Below are 27,590 nucleotides of genomic sequence, written 5' to 3' on the forward strand. Positions count from 1 at the left end.
GATGATAAGCGTGACCAGTATCACTTTGTACGTGACAAGATCTTGGCTGGTGACATCTTGCTACTTTATTGTTCGACGGAGCACAATGCGGCGGACCTCTTCACAAAGTCTCTACCTCAGGCTACGCTCAGGCGGCACTCCAGCTCCCTTGGGTTGGTTTCACAGCCAGGAGCTGAGAGGGGGTGTTAGAAGTCATCTCCTGTCTATATTTATACACAGGGCCTCTGTTGTGGGTGTGCCCGCCCTGTATAAGGTGTTTTATCATTTTTCCTCACTCCCCGTATTTTTCCCTATTTTTCCCATTTTTTCCAGTGGTGTGGAGGGATGCCAGAGGTTGGCAGGAGCACTTAGTGGTTGGCCGACTGTCCCATCTGCAGTCCTGTGGCTGGCCGACTGCCCACACATCATTCGTGGGCTTCTGGATTGCTGGCCGACTGGATGTATGCAGTCGTGGACCTTTTGATTACTGGCCGACTGCTCATGTAGTCATGAAGGCCCTTCAGTGCTGGCCGACTGCTCACATGGGGCATATAAATAGGCCCCATGTCCCCACCACTTCCTCATTCAGTCTTTTGTGGGATCTTGTGTATAGAGAAGAGTTTACACACCTATCTCTCTGTGTTTCTTGTGCTGTCTATTTTCTGCATTCTACTTGCTCTTGTCTACCCAAGTTTGGTTATCATTTCTGCTGCATATTCTGACATGTGGATGGATCCCAAGAAGGACTTTGGTGTGAGCCCACTCACATGGCAAGAGAACATGTGTGGCTTCTGAGACTTGACATGGCAGAACATGATGGCTTGTGAAGCTTGACATGACAAAACATGTGTCGCTTCTAAGGCTTGACATGGCAAGAGAACATGTATGGCTTCTGAGGCTTGACATGACAGAACATGTGTGTCTTTTGAGGCTTGACATGACAGAACATGTATGGCTTGTGAGGCTTGACATGATAGAACATGTATGACTTCTAAGACTTGACAGACAAAACATATATGGCTTGTGAAGCTTGACATGACAGAAAATGTATGGCTTCTAAGGCTTGACATGACAGAATATGTGTGGCTTGTGAGGCTTGACATGGCAAGAGAACATATATGGTGTCACGTAGGCTGTAACGCCTGTGACCGACGGCAGACCGGATGGCCAAACGGGGCTTTAGCATCGACGCCTCGGCCGGAGCGCCGAGGACGTGGCCATCCGGGGTTCAGTGGGAGAGGACGCCCATGCGGAGTCATGGGCGGCCAGGCTAGTGTGGACGGCAAGCCACACACTATATAGCCTTGGGGATGAGGGGCATTCCTCATTCTTCCTCTGTGGCTGGGTGGTGAGCCAGAGGCCGTCCCCTCCTGTGGTAGCACCCGTAGTGGCGCTACGGTGATCTAACATTGGTATCAAAGCTTGGCGTCGGGATCGCGAGTGGCGTGCGAAGCGGGCCCAGCTGTTAAATGATTGGCTCTCAATCAAAATTGGGGGGATAACCTTATCCCAAAGGTCTTCATCATCTTCTACAGCAAGAAGTCGTGGACAGAAGAGGAAGTTGGCCATAGCTGGAAGGAAGGTTTCCTCTATTTTCTCTCTCTCTCTCTCTCTCTCTCTCTCTCTCTCTCTCTCTCTCTCTCTCTCTCTCTCTCTTGCACACACCCAAGCTCTCCATTGTAGGTAAGCAATTTCTGTTTTTTTTTTTTGCTTTAGAGCTTGTCAATTTTGTGTTTAATTCTCTGTAAGAGAAGAGGTCGACTGTGCATTCACAACGGGAGAAGAGGTCGACTGCATGTTTCTGGAGCTGTGGGGAGGTGAGGTCGTCGGTGCGCTTACCATCTATCGATGGGTGATGTCGTCGTCCATCGCCTGCGTTGTGGGAATCTTGTAATGGTGGCCTGCCTGGTGCTGCCGACGGCCAACCAAGCTAGTGCCGACGGCCAGCCCACAAGCGGCCAGCCAGGCCAGCGCCGGCGGCCAGCCCGGCCGGATGCACCTTATCGGAGGGTGAGGGGTCTGCCTTTCCTTGCAGTGGGGGGGACCGCGTGTCAGGCCAAAAAACGAATTTTTATTTTTTGTTTTTTTTTAAATCCAACGAACACCTCTCTCCCGGCAGTGGAGGGATAATCCACGATGGTTCAGGCACAGGTTCCCGCGGGGAACAATTTTTCTTTATGAGTTGCAGGCACCTCTCTCTCGGATCGGAGCATCCCAGAGTAGCGACACTTGTAGAGGCTCGCAGCGCAACACAAATCGGCATTCGACAACAGTCGCAAGCGACCATAAGGGGGGTGACTATTCTCTCTCCACCGCTCATTTTATTAGCGTTTTTTGTAATTTCCGAGTTCTCGCATTTATATTTGTGCAAGAATTAAAATATATTTGCTAGGCGTAGTGTGTCCCCACTGCCTTCTACTTCTCTAGGGTTTTTAGGTCTCTTGTCCTCGGTCGCGGGTTTGACCCGACCGAATTGTCAGGCCGTATACGCTAGACCGTTGTCCAGTCCGGAGTGCGCTCGTCGATCACGCGTGATCCGCCAGCGCCCTCCTGGTCTGTTGACCCTGCATTAGGACACAGCGAGCCCGCAGCGGCCGCAGTAGCAGATGACTCCTTTCTGGCCGATGAGCCAGATAACATGAACACCGACGTCGCCGAGGGGACCGAGGAGGACCTCTTGGAATATGACGACGACGATTATGACCTATTGAACCCTGCCGACGTCCTAACAGAGACGGAGCTCTCTAGTGGACTTTTTAAATATCTTAATGCAAAACTGAACAATATGGGTAAAGTCCAAGCTGACTTAGTCACGATGCTACAGAGCATCTCCACACGGTTAGACGCACTAATAGCCGCCTCGGCTAGTACTCCGACTCCTCGTGATAGACGAGCTCCTGTGGCACGGGTGAGCGTAGCCTCGCCAATGGTTGCAGGAGTATAGGCCGATGCGCCTGCGGGGCCGTCCGTAGAGACAACTTCGTCGTTATTGAAAGACTTGAAGCCGCCTAGTTTTGGTGGCGAGGAGAAGGAGAGAAACAAGGACTCGGTCAACATGTTTCTAGCGAAGTGGTCAGGCTTGCACTCACTGCGACAGCAACCTAGCCGAGTGCAGCCCGTAGAGGCTAGCCTCTCATTAACCAGCAAAGCGTACAAGTGGTGGATGAGTTTGACAACTCGTCTTGCCACTTGGACGGAGTTTGAAGCGATGTTTCGAAAAGAGTTTTTGCCTATTAATGAGGCGGAGAGAAGCTGGGAGTTATGGGACAAGTGCTCGATGGAGAACAAATCCCTGACTCAGTACATCTCAGACTATAGAGAGATAGTACTCAAGCTAAAGGGGATCGATGCATTCCAGACATTGCGAGGCTTTAAAAGAGGCCTCAAAGATGATTACCTTGAGTACATACTACATAGAGCCCTTACAGCCTAAAGACTTAGCAGAGGCAATTAAGTATGCGCAGATATTTGATGACATCAAGCGCCGTAGTGCACGTGGTGGTTCGAGCAGGGCCGAGGGTAGTGAGAAGAGGAGGTCAGGCCTTAAAAGAAAAGGGTTCCACAGTGATAAGCAGGGGGATAGGATGGACCAGGGAGGACAAGGTGGTCATTGGTCTAAAAAACCGCGACCATCCAGGAAGAAAAGAGACAACGAAGTCCAAAAAAAAAGAGGAGTATATTAAAGCGCGAAAGGAAAATTGCTGCTTTAATTGCAACGATGTATGGCACACGAAGGCTGAGTGTCCAAAGCTTAAAGCCAGCACGAGCGGCAACGAGCCCAAAAGAGATGGTAATCCTCTACGCAATTGCATACAATGCAGAGACTCCCTCTCAGTTTCACAGAGTTCAGAGAGGTGACAGTGTGTCATTGTGATGAGCATCACACTTGTTCGGTGACACCAGCGATGTGGCAGCCTACTGTAGGTCCGCATGACATGGTGCGCATGTATGGCACCATAGGTGGCCGTAGAGTCACACTTTTTATCGATGATGGAGCTAGCCACAACTTCTTGAACTACTCGTTAGTCAAGAAGTTGGGGTTGACTGAGACCTAGAGCGATCATGAGTATACTGTTGGCCTAGCCAACGGGTATGACAAAACGGTATGGAATACCGTAGTATTGGGGATCCCATTATCTATGCAGGACTAAGAGGCTCCGCTTGACTTTCAGGTCATGCACTTAGCTAGAGCAAACGTATATCTAGGCAGGGAGTGGCTGTATGGCTTGGGCCCTAGTCTAGCTCGGAGTTACCTACATAATACGCTACGTTTTGAGCATGGAGGTAGAGTCATTACCCTGTAGGGCGACCGTACTGTCCCCGCCACACCACTTATTTCCTCCATGGAGCTGTGCACAGCGGTCCGCAAAGACCAGATAGCAGAGGTATATGCTTGTTACCCTCTTTTAAATTCTGTTTCCGTAGATGAAACTGTAGATGATGTTTGCGTAGACAAACAAGGAAAACAAAATAGCCCTGGACGAGACCCACTGTTTAAAAACCCTTTTTGGCATGCATACGATTCAAACAAGAAAAAATCCAAGGCGAAAGAGACATTAAATAAAAAGTACATAGATACTTTAATGAATTTATTAGAGGAATTTCAGGATGTTTTTCTTGATGATTTGCCAGACGGCTTACCACCATCTAGAGAAGTAGACCATGGCATCGAAGTTATGCCAGGATCAAAACCTATAAGCAAACCTGCTTATAGATTAAGCCACTCCGAGGCAGAGGAGGTGGAAAAACAATTGACGGAATATTTGAACAAAGGCTTCATTCGGCCTAGTTCAAGTCCGTGGGCATCGCCTATTCTTCTGGTAAAGAAGAAAGACGGATCTATGCGGATGTGCATAGACTATAGGGCTCTTAATCAGATAACGATTAAGAACAAGTATCCGATGCCACGCATGGATGAGTTGTTTGATCAACTCTATGAATCAAGATACTTTATAAAAGTAGACCTGAGATCAGGGTATCATCAGGTTAGAATTAAAGCAGAAGATGTTGCGAAGACAACATTTAGGACCCGTTTCGGGCATTTTGAGTTTCTGGTTATGCCATTTGGGCTAACCAATGCTCCAACGACATTTATGACACTGATGGACAGCATTTTACATCCATATCTGGGAAAATTCGTAGTAGTTTTCCTAGATGATATTCTTGTGTACAATAAGACATAGAAAGAACACATAGAGCATTTGCATCTAGTGTTGTGTTGTTGCGAGAGCACAAACTATTTGCAAAGAAGAGCAAATGTGAATTTTTTGAAACAAAAATTCACTACCTTGGCCATATTATATCTGCCGATGGTACACGGATGGAGCCAAAAAAAGTAGAGGCTATTCTTAAATGGCCAGCGCTGAAGAATCTCGAGGAACTGCAGATTTTTCTTGGCATGTCACGGTTCTACCGACAGTATGTGAAGAACTACGCGAAGATCGCAGTCCCGTTGTGACTGACCAGTTACGATCAAAAACTAAAAACATTAGTTGGGGAGAAGCCCAACAGAAGAGCTTTGATAAGCTCAAGGTGACCGTAGTAGCTGCACGTGTTTTGACTATTGTCGATCCAAATGAGCTGTTTGTCTTGGAAACAGACGCTAGTAATGAGGCCATTGGGGCCGTACTTATGCAAAGGGGACATTTGAGAGTAAAAAGTTAGATCGTGCGCAGCGTAACTACTCGGCTTACGAGCGAGAGTTACTAGCGATAGTTCATGCACTAAAAAAGTGGAGACACTATTTATATGGTGCTCCTTTTGAGGTTCGGACGGACCATGAAAGTCTGAAATGGCTTTCAAGTCAAAGTGAACTGAAGGGTAGAAAAGCTCGGTGGGCGGAGATTCTACAGGAGTTTGACCTTCAGATACGTTACCAGAAAGGTAAGTATAACGTGGTGGCAAATGCACTTAGTCGCATGCCACAGATTAATGAACTTAGTTTCACAGTCTTCAAGAATGATTCTTGGAGTCACTACGTGGTTTATGTGAGCGCGATCCATCTTTTACAGAGACCTCGCGCGCTGTACGCGTACGCACTTCTTCACAGACGTGACCACCTCCCTCGTTGGCACGGATTGCTAGTCCGAAGAGACTGGCCGAAGGTGCAACAGGAAGGGACGCGAGAGTTAGTCCGGAGAGACTAGCCGTGTCTTCTGGGTATAGTTTGGAGCCGGAGAGCTCTGACGTAGGCCCTTCATCACCTTTGACTGCCACGGCTTCAAAGGGGGGTGATAAACTTTGTCGAGGGAAGAAATATGCTAATTACTCCATTGGCGACGGGTACTTACTCTACAAGGGTAGAGTATGTGTACCAACTATTAGTGACTTTCGGGCCCAAATTCTTAAAGAAAGTCATGATAGTCCAAGTGCGGGTCATCCCGGGATTCAGAAGACCTATGCACTAGTAAAAAGACAGTTTTATTGGCCTAGCTTGTTTAAGGACGTCCAGACTTATGTGCTGAAATGCAATAAGTGCCAGGTCAATAAACACGAACGTCTTAAGATTGGACGACTACTCCATCCGCTGGAGATCCTCGGGGGAAATGAAAAAGCATTTCCATGGATTTCATTACGGGTTTACCCAAGAGGAGTCGAGGGAATGACTCGATGTGGGTGGTAGTGGATAGGTTAACTAAAATGGCAAAGTTTATCGCCACGAAGAAAACTGTTAAAACGCCAGAGTTGGCAAAACTCTTTATTGAACATCTCTACAAGCTATATGGCCTGCCCGCAGATATATAGTGTCGGATAGAGATAGAAAGTTCAACAGTCATTTTTGGAGGGAAGTCTTCAAAAAGTTGGATACTACTCTGAGTATGAGTACGACAGATCATCCGGAGTCTGATGGTCAAACTGAAAGAGTTAACCAAATTCTAGAGGATACGTTGCATTCTTATGTTAGTAAGAAGCAATCTAATAGGGAAGAGTACTTGCCCTTATTGGAGTTTGCCTATAACAGCTCCAAACACTCAGCGACGATTGTCATGTTAATGTATGGATTCCAGCCGAGATCTCCGATGGCTGTAAGCCTAGAAAAGGAGAAGATTCAATCTGTCAAGGATTTCCTTGAAGATATGAATGATATGCTCAAAGCCGCACGTGAGAGCATTCGTAGCGCTCAGGATCGCGCTAAAACTTATGCGAATAAAGGACGTAGAAAGGTGACCTTTGCAGAAGGTGACTTTGTATTCCTCAAGGTTCCTGCGAGGTCAGAAACCATGAAAACGGGAAAGTGTGATAAACTTTCTCCGAGATATTGTGGTCCTTTTAAAATCCTTAAGAAGATTGGGGACGTAGCATATAAACTTGAGTTACCGGAGAGTTCTCAAGTCCATCCTGTCTTCCATGTCAGTAAACTGAAGAAATCAGTCCACGGGTTAGAGAACGCAGTTTCTCCAGAGATTTTAGTGGACTTGATAGAGCCACCAAAGATACCACATGAACCTGAAAAGATTCTAGGGTATCGTGACAAACAAACCCGACATAAAGTGTACCAGGAGATACTTGTTAAATGGACAGACAGGGATGAGGAGGCAGCTACTTGGGAACGTCGTAATGCAATTTCCAAGAGGTTTCCCCAGTTTGTTTTCGAGGACGAAAACTCTTCTTAAGGGGGGAGTAATGTCACGTAGTCTGTAGCGCCTATGACCGACGGTCGGCAGACCGGATGGCCAGACAGGGCTTTAGCGTCAACGCCTCGGCCGGAACGCCGAGGACATGGCCATCCGGGGTTCAGTGGGAGAGCACGCCCATGCGGAGTCATGGGCGGCCAGGCTAGTGTGGACGACAGGCCACACACTATATAGCCTGGGGGATGAGGGGCAATCCTCATTCTTCCTTTGTGGCTGGGTGGTGAGCCAGAGGCCGTCCCCTCCCGTGGTAGCACCCGTAGTGACGCTACGGTGATCTAACATATGGCTTGTGAGGCTCGACGTGACAAAACATGTGTGGCTTCTGAGGCTTGACATGACAGAACATGTGTGGCTTGTGAGGCTTGACATAGCAAGAGAACATATATGGCTTCAAATGACAGAACATGTGTGGCTTTTGAGGCTTGACATGACAGAACATGTATGGCTTGTGAGGCTTGACATGATAGGACATGTGTGACTTATGAAGTTTGACATGACAGAGCATGTGTGGCTTGTGAGGTTTGACATGACAGAGCATGTGTGGCTTATGAAGCCTGACATAACAGAACATGTGTGGCTTATGGAGCCTGACATGACAGTACATGTATGGCAGATACAGCCTGACATGGTGTGCTTTTCTTGCAAAGCATGTATGGTAAATGCAGCCTAACATGGTGTAATTTTTCTCAACACTAGCAACCCCGGTGCTCACTTCGTACTTCTGTTTTGGGAAGGATTCAGCATCCCTGAACATTCAGAAAAGCGGCTTATGGATTTACGGATATTTGGGACACAGTTGGCTCTCGTGCATGTGTTTGGTTATTATCAGAGTTATTGACTCAAAATATGGAAATAGTTTCTTGATACGCTTGGCTCTTGTGCCCGTATCTAAGTTCGGATCGTGGATTTGGAATACTACTGATGTAATATTTATAAGTTAGTGTGTTCACATATCATTAATGATGGGCTAGACATATTATTATTTTTGGGCTTGGAAAGGTGGACAAAAGCAGGCACCTAAATGAAACTTGGGCATCAAGCCAAGAAAAGCATAAAGTTGATATTTTTGGACAAAAGCAGGCATCAAGCCAAGAAAAGCATAAAGTTGATATTTTTGGGCCAAAACTCGGAGTACAAGCCAAAGAAAGCATAAAGAGGATATTTTGGGCTGGTTCAGCCACTTTTATCCAAAGAGGGAAAAAGCACTTCAAAAATAGAGCTAGCCGACTCTTTTAAAGCAGGTTTGGGCTGTTTTATCATTATGTGCATCTCTCTTGGAGTTTTTCTCTCTTCTCTCTGCTAGCCGACTTGCTCCAAAGATGCTACAGGGCTGGTCAACTTCCTCCATAGATGCTAACAGGGCTGGCCGACTGCAGACTCTCTCTTATCTGTTGCGCTGGCCATACAGCGCACAGCCCTGTCTTCCCTCTTGCACAGGCCGTACAGAGGCTGCACAGCACCTCCTCTACTCTCTATGCTGACTGTACGGATGGTACAACAGCTATACAGTGGTTTTGCAGCCGTATAGAAGGTGGTACAGGTTTCCACACCAAAGGGGTATTTTTGGCTGTTTTTATGGACTGCTTATGGACTGTTTTTACGGCTGATTTGAGAGCTCTTCGGGGGCTGATTTGGGCATGGAGTTCGGGGCAGCTTTTGGCTCCGTACCGGGCTGATTTATGGATGGTTTATGAGCTGATTTTTGAGGACTGTTTTGGGAAAGTTTTGGACAGCTCCTAGAGATGTTTCTATCTTGGCACTGGATAGAAATCTGGACAAGATCTGTGCTGATGCTTTGTAGAAAATCCAATGCTGTATGCACCCGCACCTTGGTATCTTGTAAAAGCTTCTATGTGAATAAAGAAGTTCCTACAGGGGTACAGGGGGCCGGCCGTTCCGGCTCAATGCGGTGTTTTTATATTGTTTATGGTTCTTCCGCTGTGTTTTCATATCTTTGTTGACATCTAAAGTGACTGTCCATTGCATCCGAGTTCCAGTCTGGTTTCATTGAGAATCCCGCGATGTAAAGTGAAGCCACCGCGGAGGGAGAGAGCTACTCGACGAGAGGTAAGAACCAATGGTGAGGGTGGAAGCAAGGAAGGTGTTGATGAAGCTGTTGGTGATTCCGAGGATTTGGAAGTCTCCGGGGTTTCATCCAAGCGCACGTCCCAAGCTAATATAACTTTCTCTTTGTTGGGATCCCAAAGCCGGAAGGCTTTGGAGTGTTCGTTGTAGCCAACGAAGATCATTTTGGTGAGCCCAAAACTTTTGAGGAAGCTAAGAATGAGAAAGAAGAGATCGACCCATCTCAACCACGGTCCTGTTCTTCTGTTCTACTACCCCGTTTTGCTAAGGAGTGTAGGGACTAGAATACTGTCTCTGTATGCCATCACCCGTGGGAAGTACAAAAGGAAGTGAATGCTCGAGAAGTAAACTCACCACCATTGTTGGAGCGCACTTTGACGACTTTGAGGCTAGTGTCGGCCTCCACCATAGCAACCAGTCTTTGAACTTTGTAAATGTCTTAGATTTCTAGGACAGAAAAAAGACCCAGACATTCTTGGAAAAATCATCCACCAATAAGAAAAAATATATGGCTCCTCCAGGTGTGATCGTAGTCATAGGTCCGCTCAAATACATATGGACAAGCTGAAGAGCGGTGGAAGCCCTAAAAGAGGCCTCCTGTGGAAATGACTCCCGATGTTGCTTGCGTTGTAGACAAGTTGAGCAGATGCCATACATCTGAGGTAGTCGAGGCAAGCCTTCCACCATATGGCAGGAGACAAGAAACTCCAGTGAAGAGAAGGGAAGATGCCCATAGGAGGCATGCCAAAGAGTAATATCCTCCTCTGTAAGAAGAGCTTGATGAGAGACTAGAAGTTGGAACAGATGAGAGTGATCAAGATTGGAAACTAGTGATCTTGTAGAGACCACCCTCTTGTATGCCCCGAGCGATAATCCTATGAGAATCTATGTGAATGATCTCCAAAACCTAATCATCAAAGTATAAGCTGTAGCCTTTCTGGTCTATCTTGGAAACAAAAAGTAAGTTTTTGGATAGCTTTGGAACATAAAGAACATTCTCTAGGTAGTGGGGCCTCCTTGAGGGAGTGACCAAGAATATTACCCATAATCGGTGTATCAACAGGTTGATTGTTCGCAAGTCGAACCTCCATAGAGACAAAGTGAGAGTCCTCCAAGATATCCTTGTTGTGAGTCATGTGAGAAGTAGCCCCGGAATCCACAATCCAGTCCTTGAGAGAGGTAGTAGTCCGTGCCTCAATGGATGAGGTGCACTCCAAGGTGGAAAGGTACGTAGTGTACGGCACGCTATCAGTACGTACGGAACAAATTTTAAGGTACGTAAACAATACGTACCATTTGTAAGCAGTCCTAGAAACCTGAATATTTTGTAGACATAGCAACCAAAATACTTAAAATAAAGACTGAACCTCATTACTTAAAGTTTAAGTTTAAATCAATTATCAATTACCAAGCCCATTACACAATACCTCATGTCAACAGTCATAGTGATATAAGCAAGAACCATGAAAGTCATAGATGATAAAAGAGAGTACAAATATCATGTCTACAGCACATGTGTTGGTCCACAAGTGCAAAAAGCAAAACAATGAAACACTACACTTGTCTAGACTCTAGAGCATAGTCACAAGGGACGGGGGACGGGGACGGGACGGGGGACGGCCATAAGTAGGGAACGAGGACGGGGGAGGGAACGGCACTCAAAAAATACTCTCTATAAATTTCTGCCGCCGGGGGGATCCAAGGGGGGCTCGTCTCTCGTACTGTCTCTCTTATTGCTGTCTCCAACAGCCATAAACGGCTAGAAGAGCCAAGGCCCAACAGCCATAAACGGCTAGAAACCAGGCAGGCGCAACGGCCAAAAACGGCAGGAGCAACGGCAAGCCCAACGGCTCTCTGCCGTCCCCGCACAGCACCGTCCCCGTCCCAGCGCCGTCCCTGTCGCCGTCCCCTGTGAGAAACGTCCCGTGGGGGACGTCCGTCCGTCCCCGTCCGTCCCCGTCCCGATTCGCCGTCCCGGCGTTCCAAGCCTCCGTCCCCTCCGTCCCCTGTGACTATGCTCTAGAGTCTAGACACAAGAGTCTCAAATCTCATCATCAGATGAAGATGATGAGTCTTCTGAAGAGAGCCACACGCCACACATTTTTTATTTTTTTAAGTGATTCCGTACGGATCCATACAGTACGGTAACGGTACCGTACCGTACGGCTGTACCGTATGTACGGATCCCGTACGTACGTACGGCAACAACCTTGGTGCACTCTTCAACTAAAGGCCACATCTTTGTCGTCTGAGTCCTTCTATTTTGACTTTTTCTCCTCGTCTCTCTTCTTCTTGAAGCAATCGGGTCGAAGATGACCAACATTGCCACAGTAGTGGCATTTCCTCTCTGTAGATTTGCCCTTTTCTTTTCCTTTATCTTTATCCTTGGAGCCTGAAGCAAACTTCTCCTTGGATTTGCTGCCGTTTTTATTACCTCCTTTGGGTTGCCACTTGGGCTTCCCTTTGGCTGAAAAAGCTGACTCAGTAGGAGAAGAGTCAGAGATCTTCATGTGATCTAGCCTATCCTGAAGCATGCCAATCACCGCATCGACTAGGAGAAGAACAGGGCAAAAGGCAATGGTATCCTTAAAGGATTGATAAGATGGAGGAAGTTTGCCCAATAAGTCAATAGTCATCATCGGGAGTCTGGACTCCCAAGATGGCTTGTTGTTGACGGATCTTCTTGAGTTCTTGCACTTTGGCCATGACATCGTCCGTCTCAGTAATCTTCAGCACATTGAGTTGAGCTTTTAAATGAAGCTTCCAGCTGTAAGTGTTCCTTTGAAAACAGGCTGCAAGTGCATCCCATAATTCCTTAGAGGTTTGGATAGCTTTATCCATACCAAAAAATTCCGAGAAATATGGCTAGGTCAAGTTGTACGAGGTGACTGTGCAAGCTCGAAGATCCATGCTGGTCTAGGAATTTACAGTCTGTGGTGAGTTAGTTGCGGGGTCCGGCTTTGGAGTAGAAGCATCGACGAACCACCAAAGATCAAGACCCACCAAAAGGTTAAAGATGGCATCCTTCCACTGGGGATAATTGGAGCCATTCAGTTTGGAGTCTTTCTCCAACTGGGGAATGGTGAAAGTATTTGAAGCCATCCTCTGTGTGAAAACTCCAAGCCTATGCACTCTTCCAATGGAATGTAGGAAGGCTGCAAATCTGAGGCTAAGAGAAGGGGCTGATTGGGACTGTTCTAGGCTGTGAATGTATGCTGAAAATGAATGTATGAATGCGTTTTACCTTCACCGAAAGGGCTGTAGCAAAACGATGATATAATGAATGCTGAAGACACAAGGTACTGTAGTGGCTGATTGCTGAAGGTGCTGCGTTTTGTTGATGATATGCTGAATGCTCAATCGTGGATGCTCCTTGTGCTGAAGGAAGAAACGCTTGATTGTTGATGATTATGATATATATGAATGATGGAAACAATGCTATTTATATGCCTTCATGAGCACGTCGGCTGGCTGAAAGCTGGCCGATTGCATCATGTCTTGCATTAAATGGATAATGTTGATAATAATATGGTAAAATGCCAGATAAATGATATAAAATATGGGGAAAATATTGGATGATATTCTGAGGCTTTTGCAATGGTCTAGATGTTCTATATGCATATGGGATGAATGTTATGCAAAATGCAAACATGATCTGAAGCAAACCATAAGGCTTCTACTGACTTCTACATGCATGAATGATTCTCTCCAAGTGGGTTAAGGGACTTGATTGACTGACTGACTCTCTAAGGCTGAGGAATGACCTACATAGCTCGTGCCTGAAATATCCTGGACTAAGGATTACAATGGGGTCACGACGTACGGCAAATATCAAATCCTAAAGGGTTCTACTATTGTACAATGTTGCGATAATGAGCCATCTTGTCACCATGTACTGCAGTGCAGAGTGCATGTTGTTAGAATTTGTGCATCTTTGTGTTTTGGGGCTTTACCATTTATTTGGTATTTTATTGTATTTTACTCCTATTTATTTGTCCAGGGCCAGTTGGCCAATCCTAGAGGCAATCGGCCAGGTCCCTATTGCACTATATAAGGAGTTCTCCATTATTCACTCATTCATTCCCTTGCAAGTTGCTGGCCATTGCCATTGTAAAGCTTTACTGCAGTTATAAAAGGTGATCTTGTCCAAGTCTCTCAATCTCCTTTGCACTCTCTCATATGTTCACTATTTATGCTTCCACCTGTGCTATCTCCTTCATGGTATCCATAGTTGCCAGGCGTTTCATGAAACGTGTTTCAAAAAAATTTCATTCATTTTCCACAAGTTTCAAAATTGTTTCATACAAAAAGGGGGGGTACAAGCCTCAAAATTTATATACAGTTTATAATATGGTCATCATTGGTGCTTCTACAGTCATGTACAATTTAGCCCGACTCTTGGTCTTTCAAAGGTCTTGCGTTTGCCTTATCTACAGTCCAAAGTCGGTCCCTCGTTCATTCTCTTCAAAGATAATAAAGCAAATACTCCTAGCAATAGGAAGGGGCCCTTCAGTGGGTAATTTGGGACCCAATAAAGTGTACCGATCTTTCTCTCTCTCTCTCATCTCTTAAAGTTTGAAGTGATAAAAGTGGATTGCCAAAGACTCACAAAACTCAGGATAAAGAAGGCGGTGTGAGACTTGCCTGACATGATCCTTCATTACGCATAATTCCGCTTCATGTTACAAGTATTGAGGCTATGTACTCTGTTTATGATGAGGATGACGCATGATTCCCTCTTTTGATTGGATACATTACAGTCATTGCACTTGTTAGGCCCACGTAGTATGCAAACCTTTTACTTAGGGTGTTTTTATTTTTTCCCCCCTTTCCATGTTCCAACTTTTAGACTATTCATGGAGCACTTGTACTACTGTTGTTTGGTCTCATAGACCCTTTGGGTCTTTCATAGACATTAATCAAATATTATTTCTCTCTCTCTCCCCAAAAAAAAAACCCTAACACACACCCACACACACATACAAATGTAAACATGTATGTACAATCTAGAAACTTCTTTTAAAAAGGCCAAAAATATTACACTAAAGTAGCATGCTTTCTGGGCTACCATATAAATGTTCTACGACACCTTAAGGAGTAGCAAGTTCTATTGCCATACCTGGTGTCTTTCTTTCCATTTGGGAAAAAAATCACTTCCTAGAAGTTCGAATAGATGATCTCGCATCTCATCATTCGTCACAAGAAGACATTTGCAATTGACTGCAGCATATAACCAATACCTGAACATACAAAAGCAACCAGCAGCCTACCACGTCAACCAACAAGAAAATATATAGAGAGGAAGTTAAAGCTACATGTCTATCTGCATGACATGAATAATAACCGTAAATACTATATACCAATCATCATTTGAGCCATGCGGGGTAGAATACAGTGCATTATTGTTTATCCAACCATTGACAATATTTTGAGATCGTGGTGTTAGAGGTGCTCCATTTGATGTGCGTCGACGATGCAGAACTATTAATGGCGGTTTCCCAGTCGAGCTCCGAGCTTTTATAGTGTTTGCCACTGTAGCAACCTGTGAAATAGTTCCATATATAGCTTAGATTTTTTAATCGTACAAAATGACATCTAATCATGGTCAACCAAACTAACAACAAGAAAGCTTGCAACTGCAGTTGTCCATCACAAGCCAGACATGGATGAAAAGTTTTGAACCTCAATATATAAACCTATGTAGAGTAGCTGACTTTTGTGACTTGCAATGATTGGGTCAAGACAAAAGGACTCGGTTTGATGATACGCACAACCTGTGCGGTCTCCTGATAAGCTGCTGGGCATTTTAAGCTAGAACTGTCCTCGCTATCTAAACCGAAACCATATAAAACCTCTCTTCAGTCCCAAAACTACTGTCAGCCTTTAGAATTTACAAGAAACAATATACGTGACTCTCTCAAGTTTTAGACTGGGCTCTCTTTCTTCAGTTACTTAAGGTAATCGGTCCTTGACCATGAGTGTTTTCACACACATAGGGACACACACGAGTGTAAATCCCAAGTGAAGGAGGTGTTGTCTTAGTAGAGACCTTCAATAGCCATGGCCATTTAGGCTCTAAGCTACATGTGATACAAAAGAGCACAGTGTGCCAACACCGGAAACCCTCCCTTCAAGCCTGATAGAAGAGCTTGACTACACATGATTGTGCCTACATCAGTCTACCAAAAGACCCCCTCGCTCTAAGTAGAGATAGGAGGCTTTTATAGAAACAAGGCTTACAAAATACAACATACAAACCAGGACGATTTGTCATATTTTAGGGGACTACCACAGGCAGAGAACCCTTGACTCAAGTACTTAGAAAGCCCAGTCGTAATCTTCCTCATCAATAGAAAGATTTTTCATCATTGTGAGGTGGATGTCTCTACTACATCTTCTTCTTCTACCACCAGATTTGCATGCACATCAGCTTGTTCCTTGGCCATCCATTAGAAACACGTCTTCAGAGTGTCCCAGTTTTTTGCAATAAGGACACTTTATGGTCCTGCTTGGTTTGCCTTTGCCTTTCATCTTGGAGATACAAGCTTTATCAGCTACTTCTCCAACACCTTGCTCTGTAACGTGCATACCGCACTTGCATGCCATGTGGCCATATCTGTACAGCACGCACAAGTCTTAGAGTGGTAACTGGCTCTTTGTAAGCCCTACTCCAGGACAAGTCAGCCAGGGATCCGCCGTTTTTCAATATTGCTACAATATACACCGTTTTGATGCCGTAGGGTGTTTGCCCCATTTTGATGCCATGAGGTGCTGCAAAATGCGTTGTTTTCAGTTCTCTCTCGAGGCCAAGCAAGTAAGCGATGGAGGCTGAAAACGTGGATAAAGAGATTCGTTTTCGAAGTCTCCAGGCAAGGTTGTCCTCTACGCCTGTGAAGGCGCAATAGCATGGAGAAGACAAGGGGCTTTTGCTTGAAGCTTTCTTGATAAAGTTTCATGGAGTTTCCTTGATAGAGTTCGGGGTGATGACTTGATTTTGCAAAGCTTGGAAGAAATGGTAAGTCTTCTTGAGGATTATGGGCTATGTCTTGATGCTTCTCCATGAATAAGCTTTGGGCTTTATCATTAGGGTAAAGAATGAAGCATTGCTTGTCATTCATGATCAAGAAAACACACCATTGAAGCTTCTTCATGTAAAAGAAACCTCAAGATTCATGCTTATGGCATTTTTTTTAAGCATTTCGATGATATGATGCATAGCCCTCGCCATTGGAAGCTAAATTTGTATGATTAGAGCACCATTACACACCATTCATGTTTTTCTTGAAGCATTGGACACTTCCTTGAAGCATTTTGACACTCTTCATGCTTCATAGAAGAGATTGCAAGCCTTTGAGAAGCAATCAAACAATGCAAGCATTTGGAATGCAAGTGAACCTTTGACTGAAGCAAAATTGATATCATATTTTATTGACTTTTTACAAAAAAGCCAAAATAGAGAGCATTTTTGCTTTGATTGGACACAAAGCAAATTAAAATTTAGCAAGTGCTTCTCAACAAGCCTTAGTTCACTTGATTCCGGTATTTCTAACATCTGGTGTCCCATTTGAGAAGCCATGGAAGATTATGATCCTCATGATGATGAGAGCCATGACTATGAGGGTGATTCTCATGATGAGAGCTACAACTATGAGGGTGATTGCTATAGCACAAACAATGGTAGTGGCACCGATGAAGATGAAAATTGCATGGGTTCCAACATTGAGGATTACACTCCCAATAGGGATGGTGGCAATCTTGAAGACTCCACATGCATGGATAGTGACAATGAAGATGTAGGCTTTGATGCTTAGGCCTATAATGACCAAGGTGATGTAGATTATGTTTATGGCCCTCAAGGGCATATGGAAGATGTAGATTTTGATGACTATGTCTATGATAAGCATGCTAGTTATGATTCTTCTCACAAGGTCACTTATGGCAATGAGGATTGGGTCAATGAAAGTGAAGACGAATCCCAACTCAACACCTTTGAGGGTAACAATGGTAGTGATCTTGTGGACACATGTGATGAGGATGATAATAAAGAAGACGACGAGAGTTTTGATACAAAGCAAGCAAGAGCCAATGGATTTGGTGCTTTCCAAGCAAGAGACATTAGTTTGGGTGCAATGCATGCAAGAGCCAATGGTTTTGATGCTATGCAAGCAAGAGGCATGGGTTTGGATGCAATGCAAGAAAGTAGCAATAATGCCTTTGTTAAGAATCAGAACACTCGAAGACTCAACCTTTGATAACATGATGAAGTCTCTTGAAAACCTTAGACATAGTCAAGGTGAGTTGTTCAAACAATGGGAGAATCAACTACATTCTTTACCTTGGCCTATCAACAAGTCACTGTCAGAATACACAGTGGAGATGATGACCAGATCTGGGAACACAAGAGCAAAAAACGCATGCAGAAAAACAGCACAAGAGAGAGAGAGATGTAGGCGTGTAACTCTGCTCTGATATACACAAGAAGATCCCGAATATGATACAATGAGTGGTATGGGGGTGGGGGCCTATTTATATGCCCCCACATGTGCAGTCGGCCTACTGAAAAAGGCTCCACCACTGCATCTACAGTCGGCCAGCAGCATGCAGCCAGTCGGCCAGCACTGAGGGTCCACGACTGCATCAAGTACAGTCGGCCAGCTCCAGTACACACATCTGATGTAGTCGGCCAACAAATGAATCCTCCTGCCAACTTAGGGCTACCTCCCAAGCCACAGAAAAAATGGGAAAAATAAGGGAAAAATGCGGAGTGGGGAAAAATGATAAAACACCTCATAAGAGCGGGCACACCCACAACAAAGGCCCTGGTGTATAAAACTGGACAGGAGATGACTTCTAACACCCCCTCTCAGCTCCTGGCTGTGAAACCAACCACAGGGAGCTGGGGTGCCGCCCGAGCGAGTCCCGAGAGAGCGACTTCGTGAAGAGGTCCACCGTACTGTCCTCCGTCGAACAGAACTCTAGCAGGATGTCATCAGCAACGATCTATTCACGAACAAAGTGCCTCTGGATGACCATGGGTTCCTCCAGTGGAAGCCCAAACCTGCAATGCAACCTCTGCATTCTCACCACCTCACAAGCAGCATCACAAACAGCCCGGTACTCTGCCTCTGTCTGCGACAAGGCAAAAGATGACTACCTCTTACTGCTTCGAAAAAGTGCTCCTGGGCCTGAAGTAGATCTCCTCGTGTCCGGATCTCCTCCCCAACTGTGGAGTCGGACTCCATCCAACAATCCCCCTCCTGTGTACAAGAGTCCATGATCCTTCGCATGCTGCAGAAACCACAGGAAACGCAATCCTGCCTCCCAAAGAGACATCTGCAACCATGAGCTCAACTGCCTCGTCACGAAGCTCCCGTCCAATCTGGTGTCCATCAACCAGATCAATGAACCATACAGCTTCTGAGTCACAGAGACATCACACTGCTCACAAGGATCAACACCTATTACGGTGCACAAACAAGTCCTGGAAACCTGATGAAACCTGTCAACCCCCCCCCTCTGAATCCGGAACCACAAAGCCTGGAGAAACCACCTCCTTCTTGATCCAGGTCATTGGTGATGGGGAGGCCTCAAATCGAGCTGCAGGCGACCTTCTTTTGGCAAGGTATCCACACATCACATTCACTCCATGCATTGCACATGGCTTGAATAATCTTCTGAAAGACATTGATGGTCTTTCATGGGTAGTACCATGCATAGCAAAGGGAAAAGACATAGTTTCATTCATCACTCGGCACACATTTAGCCTCTCCGAGTTTAGGAAAAGATCCCCAAACTTGGATCTTAAAAAATATTCGGAAACTCGTTTTGCATATAATTTTATTATGCTAGAGAGGCTAGTTGCACTCCATAACATTCTCAAGCAGCTTGTAGTGAGTGATGAGTGGAGCACGTGGCCCACTGCCCGTAGCACACAAGGAACAACTTGTTACACCCACATCATGGATGCTCCTTTGTGGGTGAAGATTGAGCATGTTGTCAACATTACGAAGCCTTTGTGGGTGAAGATTGAGCATGTTGTCAACATTACGAAGCCCATTATCTACATGCTGCGTATGGTGGATGGGAAAAAACCTTGCATTGGCAAAGTTTATGAGGGCATGGACAAGATGGTGGAGCGTATCCTTTCTTTGGAGCCCGACACAACAAAGAAGGCAGAACTTCAAAGTTTGTGTCAAGCAAGGTGGGACCGATATCACTCACCAATGCATGCAGCTGCATTTGTGATTGATCCAGAGTTTCAAGGCAAAGGCCAGGAATCGGATGAAGAAGTCACAAATGGCTGGGACAAAATCCTTGCCAAATTGGTGCCTGATGCTACGATGAGAAGCAAGATTAGAATTGATTTGGGAAAGTACAGAGCAAAGACAGGTAATTTTGGTTCAGCAGATGCCCAGCAAGATAGGACACTTATGGGAGGTGCTCTTTGGTGGGAGAACTACGGATCGGGTACTCCAGAGCTACAACGGCTTGCAATGCGCATTCTCAGTCAGAATGCAAGTTCTTCTCCAATTGAGCAACTATGGAGTGTTTTTAGCCATGTTGCCTCGAAGAAGAGAAATCGGCTACTCACTACCAGAACAAATGACCTCGTGTATGTGTCAGCCAACTTGCGACTATTAGCCCAGGTTGCTAGTGGTGACTTTGACCATGAGAGCTTCATAGATATGGAGCCACAGTCTGAGTCGGATGATGACGACCCTCCACCTCCACCTCCACCTCCACCTGCATCGATGCATGATGCATCTATGGATGATCTAGCTGACATCTTTGCACCTATTTGATATCACCTAGGACTTTAGGTTTCTTTGTTCTTAGCTATCTAGCTTTCACTATGTGGCTGTACATTGTACAAGCTATTGTACTTCTGGTTTTCTAAATATGAACAAGGTCATTGAGTTTGCTATCAAATTCTTGTCTCTTGTTGTCTACTTTCAATTGTATATTTGTCTCTTTTTTGCCTGCTTTTAATTGTATATTTGTCTACTCATGTGTATTGAAATATGATAACGTGTCGTTCCGGATCCCGTTCCGGATTGCAAGGGGTCCCGTTCCCGTTCCGGATTGGCCCCTCGTTCCCATATCCGTTCCCGTTCCCTGGTGACTATGTCTGATATCCACAAGAAGATCTCGAATATGATACAATGAGTGGTATGGGGGTGGGGGCCTATTTATATGCCCCCACATGTGCAATCAGCTTGCTGAAAAAGGCTCCACGACTGCATCTACAGTCGGCCAGCAGCATGCAGCCAGTCGGCCAGCGTTGAGGGTCCACGACTGCATCAAGTCCAGTCGGCCAGCTCCAGTACACACATCTGATGTAGTCGGCCAGCAAATGAATCCTCCTGCCAACTCAGGGCTGCCTCCCAAGCCACAGAAAAAATGGGAAAAATAGGGGAAAAATGCAGAGAGTGGGGAAAAATGATAAAACACCTCATAAGGGCGGGCACACCCACAACAAAGGGCCTGGTGTATAAAACTGGACAGGAGATGACTTCTAACAGTCACATGGTCAAATGCCTTCTTCTTCACAAGACGTGGATGGAGGAAACCAATGTGCAAAGTTCTATGGTGGAGCCACTACAAGTGAAGGTAAAATAAGGACGATCATTGATGTGGATGGTGGTAGAGCTTTGTATGCATATTTTGAGCACTTACATGCTATGGATCATACCTATGTGGTTCTAGGTAATAGATACTATACTCCGGGTGATTTGCAAGATACCCATGATGTTGATGGTTGATCTTGCTTATAACTTGGCATAATTTAGATTTGGAGATTGTGTGACAATTGAGAATGCATGGCTACGTCATCTTTTTGACCCATGTTTTACAACTTGGGAGTTGGTCCATGGAGTTTTTCATTTGATCCAGGAAACTACGAGGACCTTTTGATGTTGATGTTATTTATGCATTGGCATTCGTGGTTTCCCGACAGCGACTTGGTTTATTATATGGGATCATGGACTGTTGGATACTTACTATGGTCTATGACTCCACATGTTGTTGGTCGATTTTGGTTTGTTTTGCACAACCATCCTTCGATTTTGAGGACGAAATCATTGTAAGAGGAGATGGTTTGTAACATAAGAAATTATGTGCTTGGATGTATTACACATGCACATGTGGGATGAGGGCCTAAGCACATGATATGGATGGGCAACCCATGTGTGAAAGGTCCAAGGAGTAAGTGACTATATAAGTCAATTTTGAAATAGTTTGTACATCTTTTTGACATATTACCATTTCGGTCATCTTCTTGCCTAGAACAAGCTTTCATGGTGAGTTCTCCCTCTCTCTTGAGAAGCAATGTGTGTGCTCCATTATGAGTGCAAACAGTGGTACTCTGGTTGAGTGTACCATTTCCCTTTCTTGCAAGTGTTGTGTAGGACTACAAGATACTACAACAAAAGCGGTTGAAAGGAAGAAAAATGCACGCTACTTCAAGTGTAAGGAAGATGTGACCCAGGCTAGGCTTTGGAATTGCCCACAATTCACATCATCAACAGAAGCAAACTCATCTTTTCTTACTTATAAACCCAAAATTGAAAACCTTATTTCACCTGCGAAAAGTTGAATCCACGAGCCTGCGAGTTGTATAATCCGATATTTGCACCATCTATGACAGCCTCATAAGGCCCATTCTCATCTAGCCATTCCTGCCAATCAACGAAATTGGGATTCCTGCACCTCATTAGGATTTTGCTTGAGATATCTATGAAGCAACACCGTGCAAGTTAAGCAATTGGCAATGAAGCTTATAGATCAGACATAAGATCTTAGACCACCATGTCAGAAGTGATCAAACCTTCATATCCCTCTCAAAGCATGCTTCAAACCAAACAAAAACAGACCTGAAATGCCTGGAACTCATATGAATTGTGCTCTCTTTGAAAAGCCAGTTCAGCAACAGACTTTGCAAACTTCTCTGTCTCTTCTGGATCTAGATCAATAGTACATAATTTTTCTCCACAGGACAAACAAAACCCTGTTTTGCTTACGTTTGTTCTCTTTGTTTTCCATTCCCCTTTGCCCAACCAACCTAGACCATGCCAGCCTCCACCTCCAGCCTCTGTGGCTTCTCTGAGTGCTTCCTTTAGCGATGGATTGTCCCATTTCGCCTTTCCAGCAGAAGCCGCAGCCTCACTGTTGAACCACCTTTCAATCGTCTCCACAGTAGCTGGTGAAAGATCTCTCACAGTTGTCCTTAGTCTCTGTAGCAGGGAATAAACTTTCTCCTCAAGCCCAGCTGCTATGCTGAGTTTCAGTAAGGCCTCTAGTAGGTTTTCATCAGGGAAAACACCAGCTGCAAGCATATGATCATCCACTTCAAAAGCTTTTTCCACTTGATTACTTTCACAGAAACATAGCAGGGGTGGACCGTATGATCTGAGCTTGGGAACTATGTTTGCAGCCGCCATCTTCTTTACAGTCTCAAAGGCCATTTCACCATCACCCTTAGCAACAGCTAATCTGGCGACAGATGTAAACGTAGCTTCATTGAAGGGCACTTTTGCCTGTAGCATGTCCTCATAGATTTCTGTTCCCCTCTTTGCTGCAAACTCCTTGTCCTCTGAGCTGAAACAAATCACATCAACATCAGAGTCTCTATCCATGCTTCCTTCTGATTCTTTTCCAGTCTCTTTATTGGCCTCATGAATTGCTGCATCAGAACACTTCTCGTCTTTCACACTTTTCGTCCTGGTCATGCTGCCTGAAGCTGCCCCAGAACATATGTACAACAAAACATTGTAATGATGTTGCTTCAGCTTCAACACCCCCCCTCGCTTAGCAGTGTCGTAAACTTCAAGTGCACCATGAAGATCTCCGTGTTTCGAACACAAATTGAGCTTTAGGATGAGCTGCACTTCCTCCGGGTTCTTTTTTGCACGTTTGGACAACCTGAAGCCATTGGCTTCAGCCATACTGTTTCTTGATTGCATATCTTTTCTTGCTTCCCTTTCAAGCTGGGCTTGCGAAGGTGTTGTATGGGAAGCCTTCTGCACTTGAGAAGAGTTCGTGGGTGATATCCGTGTACCTGAAGCTGCCAACGTACTATTATTTCTTGATAACACAAGTTCATGTGAGAAAACTTCCTTGCTGCTACTCTTCCTTGACCACACAGCTTTGTGTGATGAAAGTTCCTTGCTGTTATTCTCTAGTGACAAAGCAAGCCTGCTGCTGCTCTCTCTTGATGAAACAGGTTTGCCACTGGGCTTGCTGCTAGTTGCTCTTGATGAGGCCTGCTTGCCACTAGTCTCTCTCGACGAGACCGGCTTGCTACTAGTCTCTCTCAGCGAGACCAGCTTGTCACTAGTCTCTCTTGATAAGACCCGCTTGCTGCTACCCGCTCTTGATGAAAAATCCTCGCGACTGATCTTGTTGCTTGTCGAAACAACTCTGTGTGAAAAAAACTTGCTGCGGCTCTCCGTTGGCAAAGATGAAAAATCCTTGCTGCAGTTAGCCTTGGCTGTGTCCTTTACGCTTCCTAACACAGGAGCATTGCTATTGCCATTTTCCTCATGGACCTGAGCGATGCAGGATTTCTTATTTCCTTCAACTAATTTATCTGAGTTTCTACTGATGCTATCAGAATAAGGAAGCTTTTCTTCTCTCAAAATAGAAGCCGGTTTTTGATGCTTACCTTTCCTCTGGAATGGCCTGGTTGCAGGTTGTGAAGAAACCCTAATCCTACATGGCGCTACAAAACCCACTGTTTTTATTGAAAAAACCCTCCTCTGAAGAGCTATGGCGGTCCTTTCATCAGACCAGGACTTTTTCCAGCAGATTGGCACCGCAGCAGGACGGTGAGGGCGAGCCGCAGCAAAGCGTCTTCCAGGAGGTTGAACCCTAAAAATGCCTACTACAGAAGAAGGTGGAAAGGCCGTCTCGGAATACCTTGGACAGAGCGTGTGCAAAGGCAACTCCATCAGCCATGGAGAGTGTCGAATTTGAACTTTGGATATTATTTCATCTAGGTCACACCCGTAGCGGCCATCCTTAGATTATATATAAAACCTAAGGTCATAAGGTCATACTTTACGATAAGATGTGGCCAGCAGGCCCCTCGGGGTCTTCACCACTCCTCCTCCTGTGTCGTGCCGACACATATCCGATCAAGAGAGACGAAGAGAAGACGGGGTTGTATCCTCTTAGTTGCCTTCAGTGGAGTGTGCGAGATATGCCACAATTGGATTACCCCAGCAATGGTTTGCATTAAAAACATTTAGTAAGACCTATAACATGGGACAAACGGTTGATTGATCGATTGATAAAGCCCCCCCCCCCCCTTAACATTTTTTGATTAATCAATAAGAAGGGGAGCCCAAGCCCAAGGAAAAAAATTTTGAAAGGTTTATAAGGTTTAAGGCTAAATGGGTGTTAGGTAGGATTTAGCATGTGTGAAATTTTTGGGACAGTGTGCATGCATGGGGGCATGGGACGGTCGCTCTTTTTTTTATGCGTGTTGCATGGTTAGTGGTTAGTGTTGCTCTTTCGTATGCGGCTCACTCCTGCGTTGCATGGGGCGGCTCGGTCGTGGGCGTGGTCGTGGGCGTCTCCTATGCACCTCCTCTACTGCTAAGGTGAGATGCGGGTTGCTCCTTTCTCCCTGATTGTTGCATGGTCAGTGGTTAGTGCTGCTCCTTCATATGCGGCTCGCTCTTGCGTGTTGCATGGGACGGCTCGGTCGTGGGCGTCTTCTGTGCACCTCCTCTGCTGCTCTGCTGAGGTGAGATGCGGGTTGCTCCTTTCTTCTTACGTGTTGCTCACAGCGTCCCCATGTCTGTGGTGGTCTGTGCTGTGATGGTATGTGGTTGGTTGCTGGAGTCGTATGTGGGGGGTGGTCTGTGAGACGGTCTCTAATTAGTTGTTGCTGGTTTGATTTTATTGTTGATGAGAACCCTACTAATCTTGATTAATGCTTGTTCTTTCTATAAATTAATCTTAATTGTTCTTTTTGTAATTTCTATACGTGGCCTCGAGAGGGCGCGTACGGCTTTGGTACGGTTTAAGGCTAAATGGGTGTTAGGTAGGATTTAGCATGTGTGAAAATTTTGGGGCAATGCGCATGCATGGGGCCTGGGTGGCAATCAAGGGGGTGCATGGGGCGCGGCTTCGATCATGGGTTGCATGGTTAGTGGTTAGTGCTGCTCCAGCTCGCTCTTGCACGTTGCATGGGGTAGCTCAGTCATGGGCGTCTCCTATGCACCTCCTCTCTGCTGAGGTGAGATGCGAGTCGCTCCTTTCTTCCTGCGTGTTGCTCAGAGCGTCCACGTGTCTGTGGTGGTCTATGCTGTGATGGTATGTGGTTGGTTGTTGTGGTGGTCTGTGATGGTCTCTGATTAGTTGTTGTTTAGTTGCTAATTAATGCTTGTTTGGTTCGATTTGATGAGAACCTTGCTAATCTTGATTAATGCTTGTTCCTTCTGTAGATTAATCTTAATTGTTCTTTCTGTAATTTCTATACGTCGGCCTCATGGGGGGGCGTATGGCTTTGGTACGGTCATTTTGGGTGGGATGCGACGTTGGTTGGGGTAATAAAAGGACACCTGTGTGGGGGCTCTAGGCTTGGGAACTCATTGTTGGGTCGTTGGGTCGTAGACTCTGTGTTGTGGGCTAGGGTTGGTGGGCCTGCCCTGTCGTAGGCCCTGTGTTGTGGGGTTGGGTTTGTCCGACTGTCGTAGGCTCTGTGTTGTGGGGTTGGGTTGGGTTGGATCTGTGTGTTGGAGTGGGTCTTTGCCATGGCACCTCGCCGTCCTCAAGGACTTACAAACATCACGAATGTAGGTAAAGATACAGCAGGCCCTTCTACGTGTCCACAGGATAAAGGGAAAGTCTTGGAGGCTACTACATCCACGGATGCCCATGACAAAGGCAAGGGCATGGCAGATTCATCAAATCCTCGTATTCTCACACCTTGTGAAGGAAATAAAGTGGTTAGAAATCTACATATGGTGAAGAGTAGGGCAAGATCTGTCGGTTCTGACCCTAGTGTTAACAATACCACTGAATGCAAAAAAAAAAAGAGCCACTCGTTAGGTTGACCAGGCTGCTTGAGGTTTCTGTGACTGTAGGTGTTGGGAGTGGTGACATAGATATTGCATTTTGGGAACCACTGGAAGACTTTGTCCCCGGTCTGAATATATTAGTGGTTTGTTTGCTCTTGAGAAGGGTGGAACATTGAATCATATCCACTTCCAAATGTTCATTAAAATAATGGTAGTTTCCTTGATCTCTGTAGGCAACCTTATAAAAAAATATCTTGCATGGGATGTATCAAAACCAGTTGTTTGGGGGCATTGTCATGTGCAAGGGTTTGAAACAAGTTCGCTTGCACACATTCGAACGCATGTTGGGTTATTGCATGAAAGATATGTTTAAACCTCATTTTAAGTTTTTTTGTCACAATGTAATGGCGGAAGAAATTACTAGAATAGACTGGAGATTTAAAGAACAAAGTCTCTCTGTCTCGCCAGTGAATGTATTTGCCCGAGTATATGTGTACATGGATAACCACATTCCTAATAGGCTTGGGTCAACATTGGAGTCAACACTTTTGCACATGCTGCACACGAGAAAGTACTACCCATTTGCCCGATGATCCCTAAAACTAGAAATGGGATGGACAACAAAAGAACGGCCGCAGCATGGAAAGTGATGAAGATACCGCATCTCACTCAACCGATTGATGTTGCGATCAAATTTTCTTTTTGGATTCTCCTTGTTTACAGGTATTATCCGGATGTGGATGCTGGCAATGAAGCAAATGAAGAAGGTGATGGGAAGCCCAGTTCGAGAAGCAACCCCATCAATCTTGAAAGTGACGGAGATGTGTTCTTTTGTGCTGAGGGTGGTTCCTTGTCTGAAGAAGGG

The 27,590-nt window shown here is 45.5% G+C and overlaps 2 protein-coding genes across 3 annotated transcripts in view; one reads left to right on the forward strand and one right to left on the reverse strand.

The window, feature by feature from the left end:
• The window catches only part of LOC147642418 (proteinaceous RNase P 1, chloroplastic/mitochondrial-like), a 46,852-nt gene extending 21,917 nt beyond the window's left edge, over positions 1 to 24,935 (reverse strand). Inside the window, exons 1-5 of one of the 2 annotated variants that reach the window (XM_086806300.1) lie at positions 24,361 to 24,935; positions 22,571 to 24,244; positions 22,280 to 22,375; positions 15,059 to 15,240; positions 14,818 to 14,938 (exon numbers count right to left, since the gene is read on the reverse strand). In XM_086806300.1, the coding sequence (XP_086662426.1) occupies positions 14,818 to 14,938; positions 15,059 to 15,240; positions 22,280 to 22,375; positions 22,571 to 23,659 (1,488 nt within the window). In that variant the 5' untranslated portion in view covers positions 23,660 to 24,244; positions 24,361 to 24,935. Of the gene's footprint in view, positions 1 to 14,817; positions 14,939 to 15,058; positions 15,241 to 22,279; positions 22,376 to 22,570 lie in introns of both variants that reach the window. The other variant, XM_086806290.1, reaches the window with a different exon arrangement.
• On the forward strand, positions 19,658 to 20,625 carry LOC147642419 (uncharacterized). Its single transcript, XM_086807296.1, has one exon. The coding sequence runs from the start codon at positions 19,658 to 19,660 to the stop codon at positions 20,498 to 20,500; it is 843 nt and encodes a 280-aa protein (XP_086663422.1). The 3' UTR covers positions 20,501 to 20,625.
• Positions 24,936 to 27,590: the final 2,655 nt, after the last annotated feature.

Source organism: Cibotium barometz, chromosome 1 (assembly GCF_041138505.1).
Source record: "Cibotium barometz isolate CiBa-2024 chromosome 1, ASM4113850v1, whole genome shotgun sequence".
Classification (NCBI taxonomy): Eukaryota; Viridiplantae; Streptophyta; class Polypodiopsida; order Cyatheales; family Cibotiaceae; genus Cibotium; species Cibotium barometz.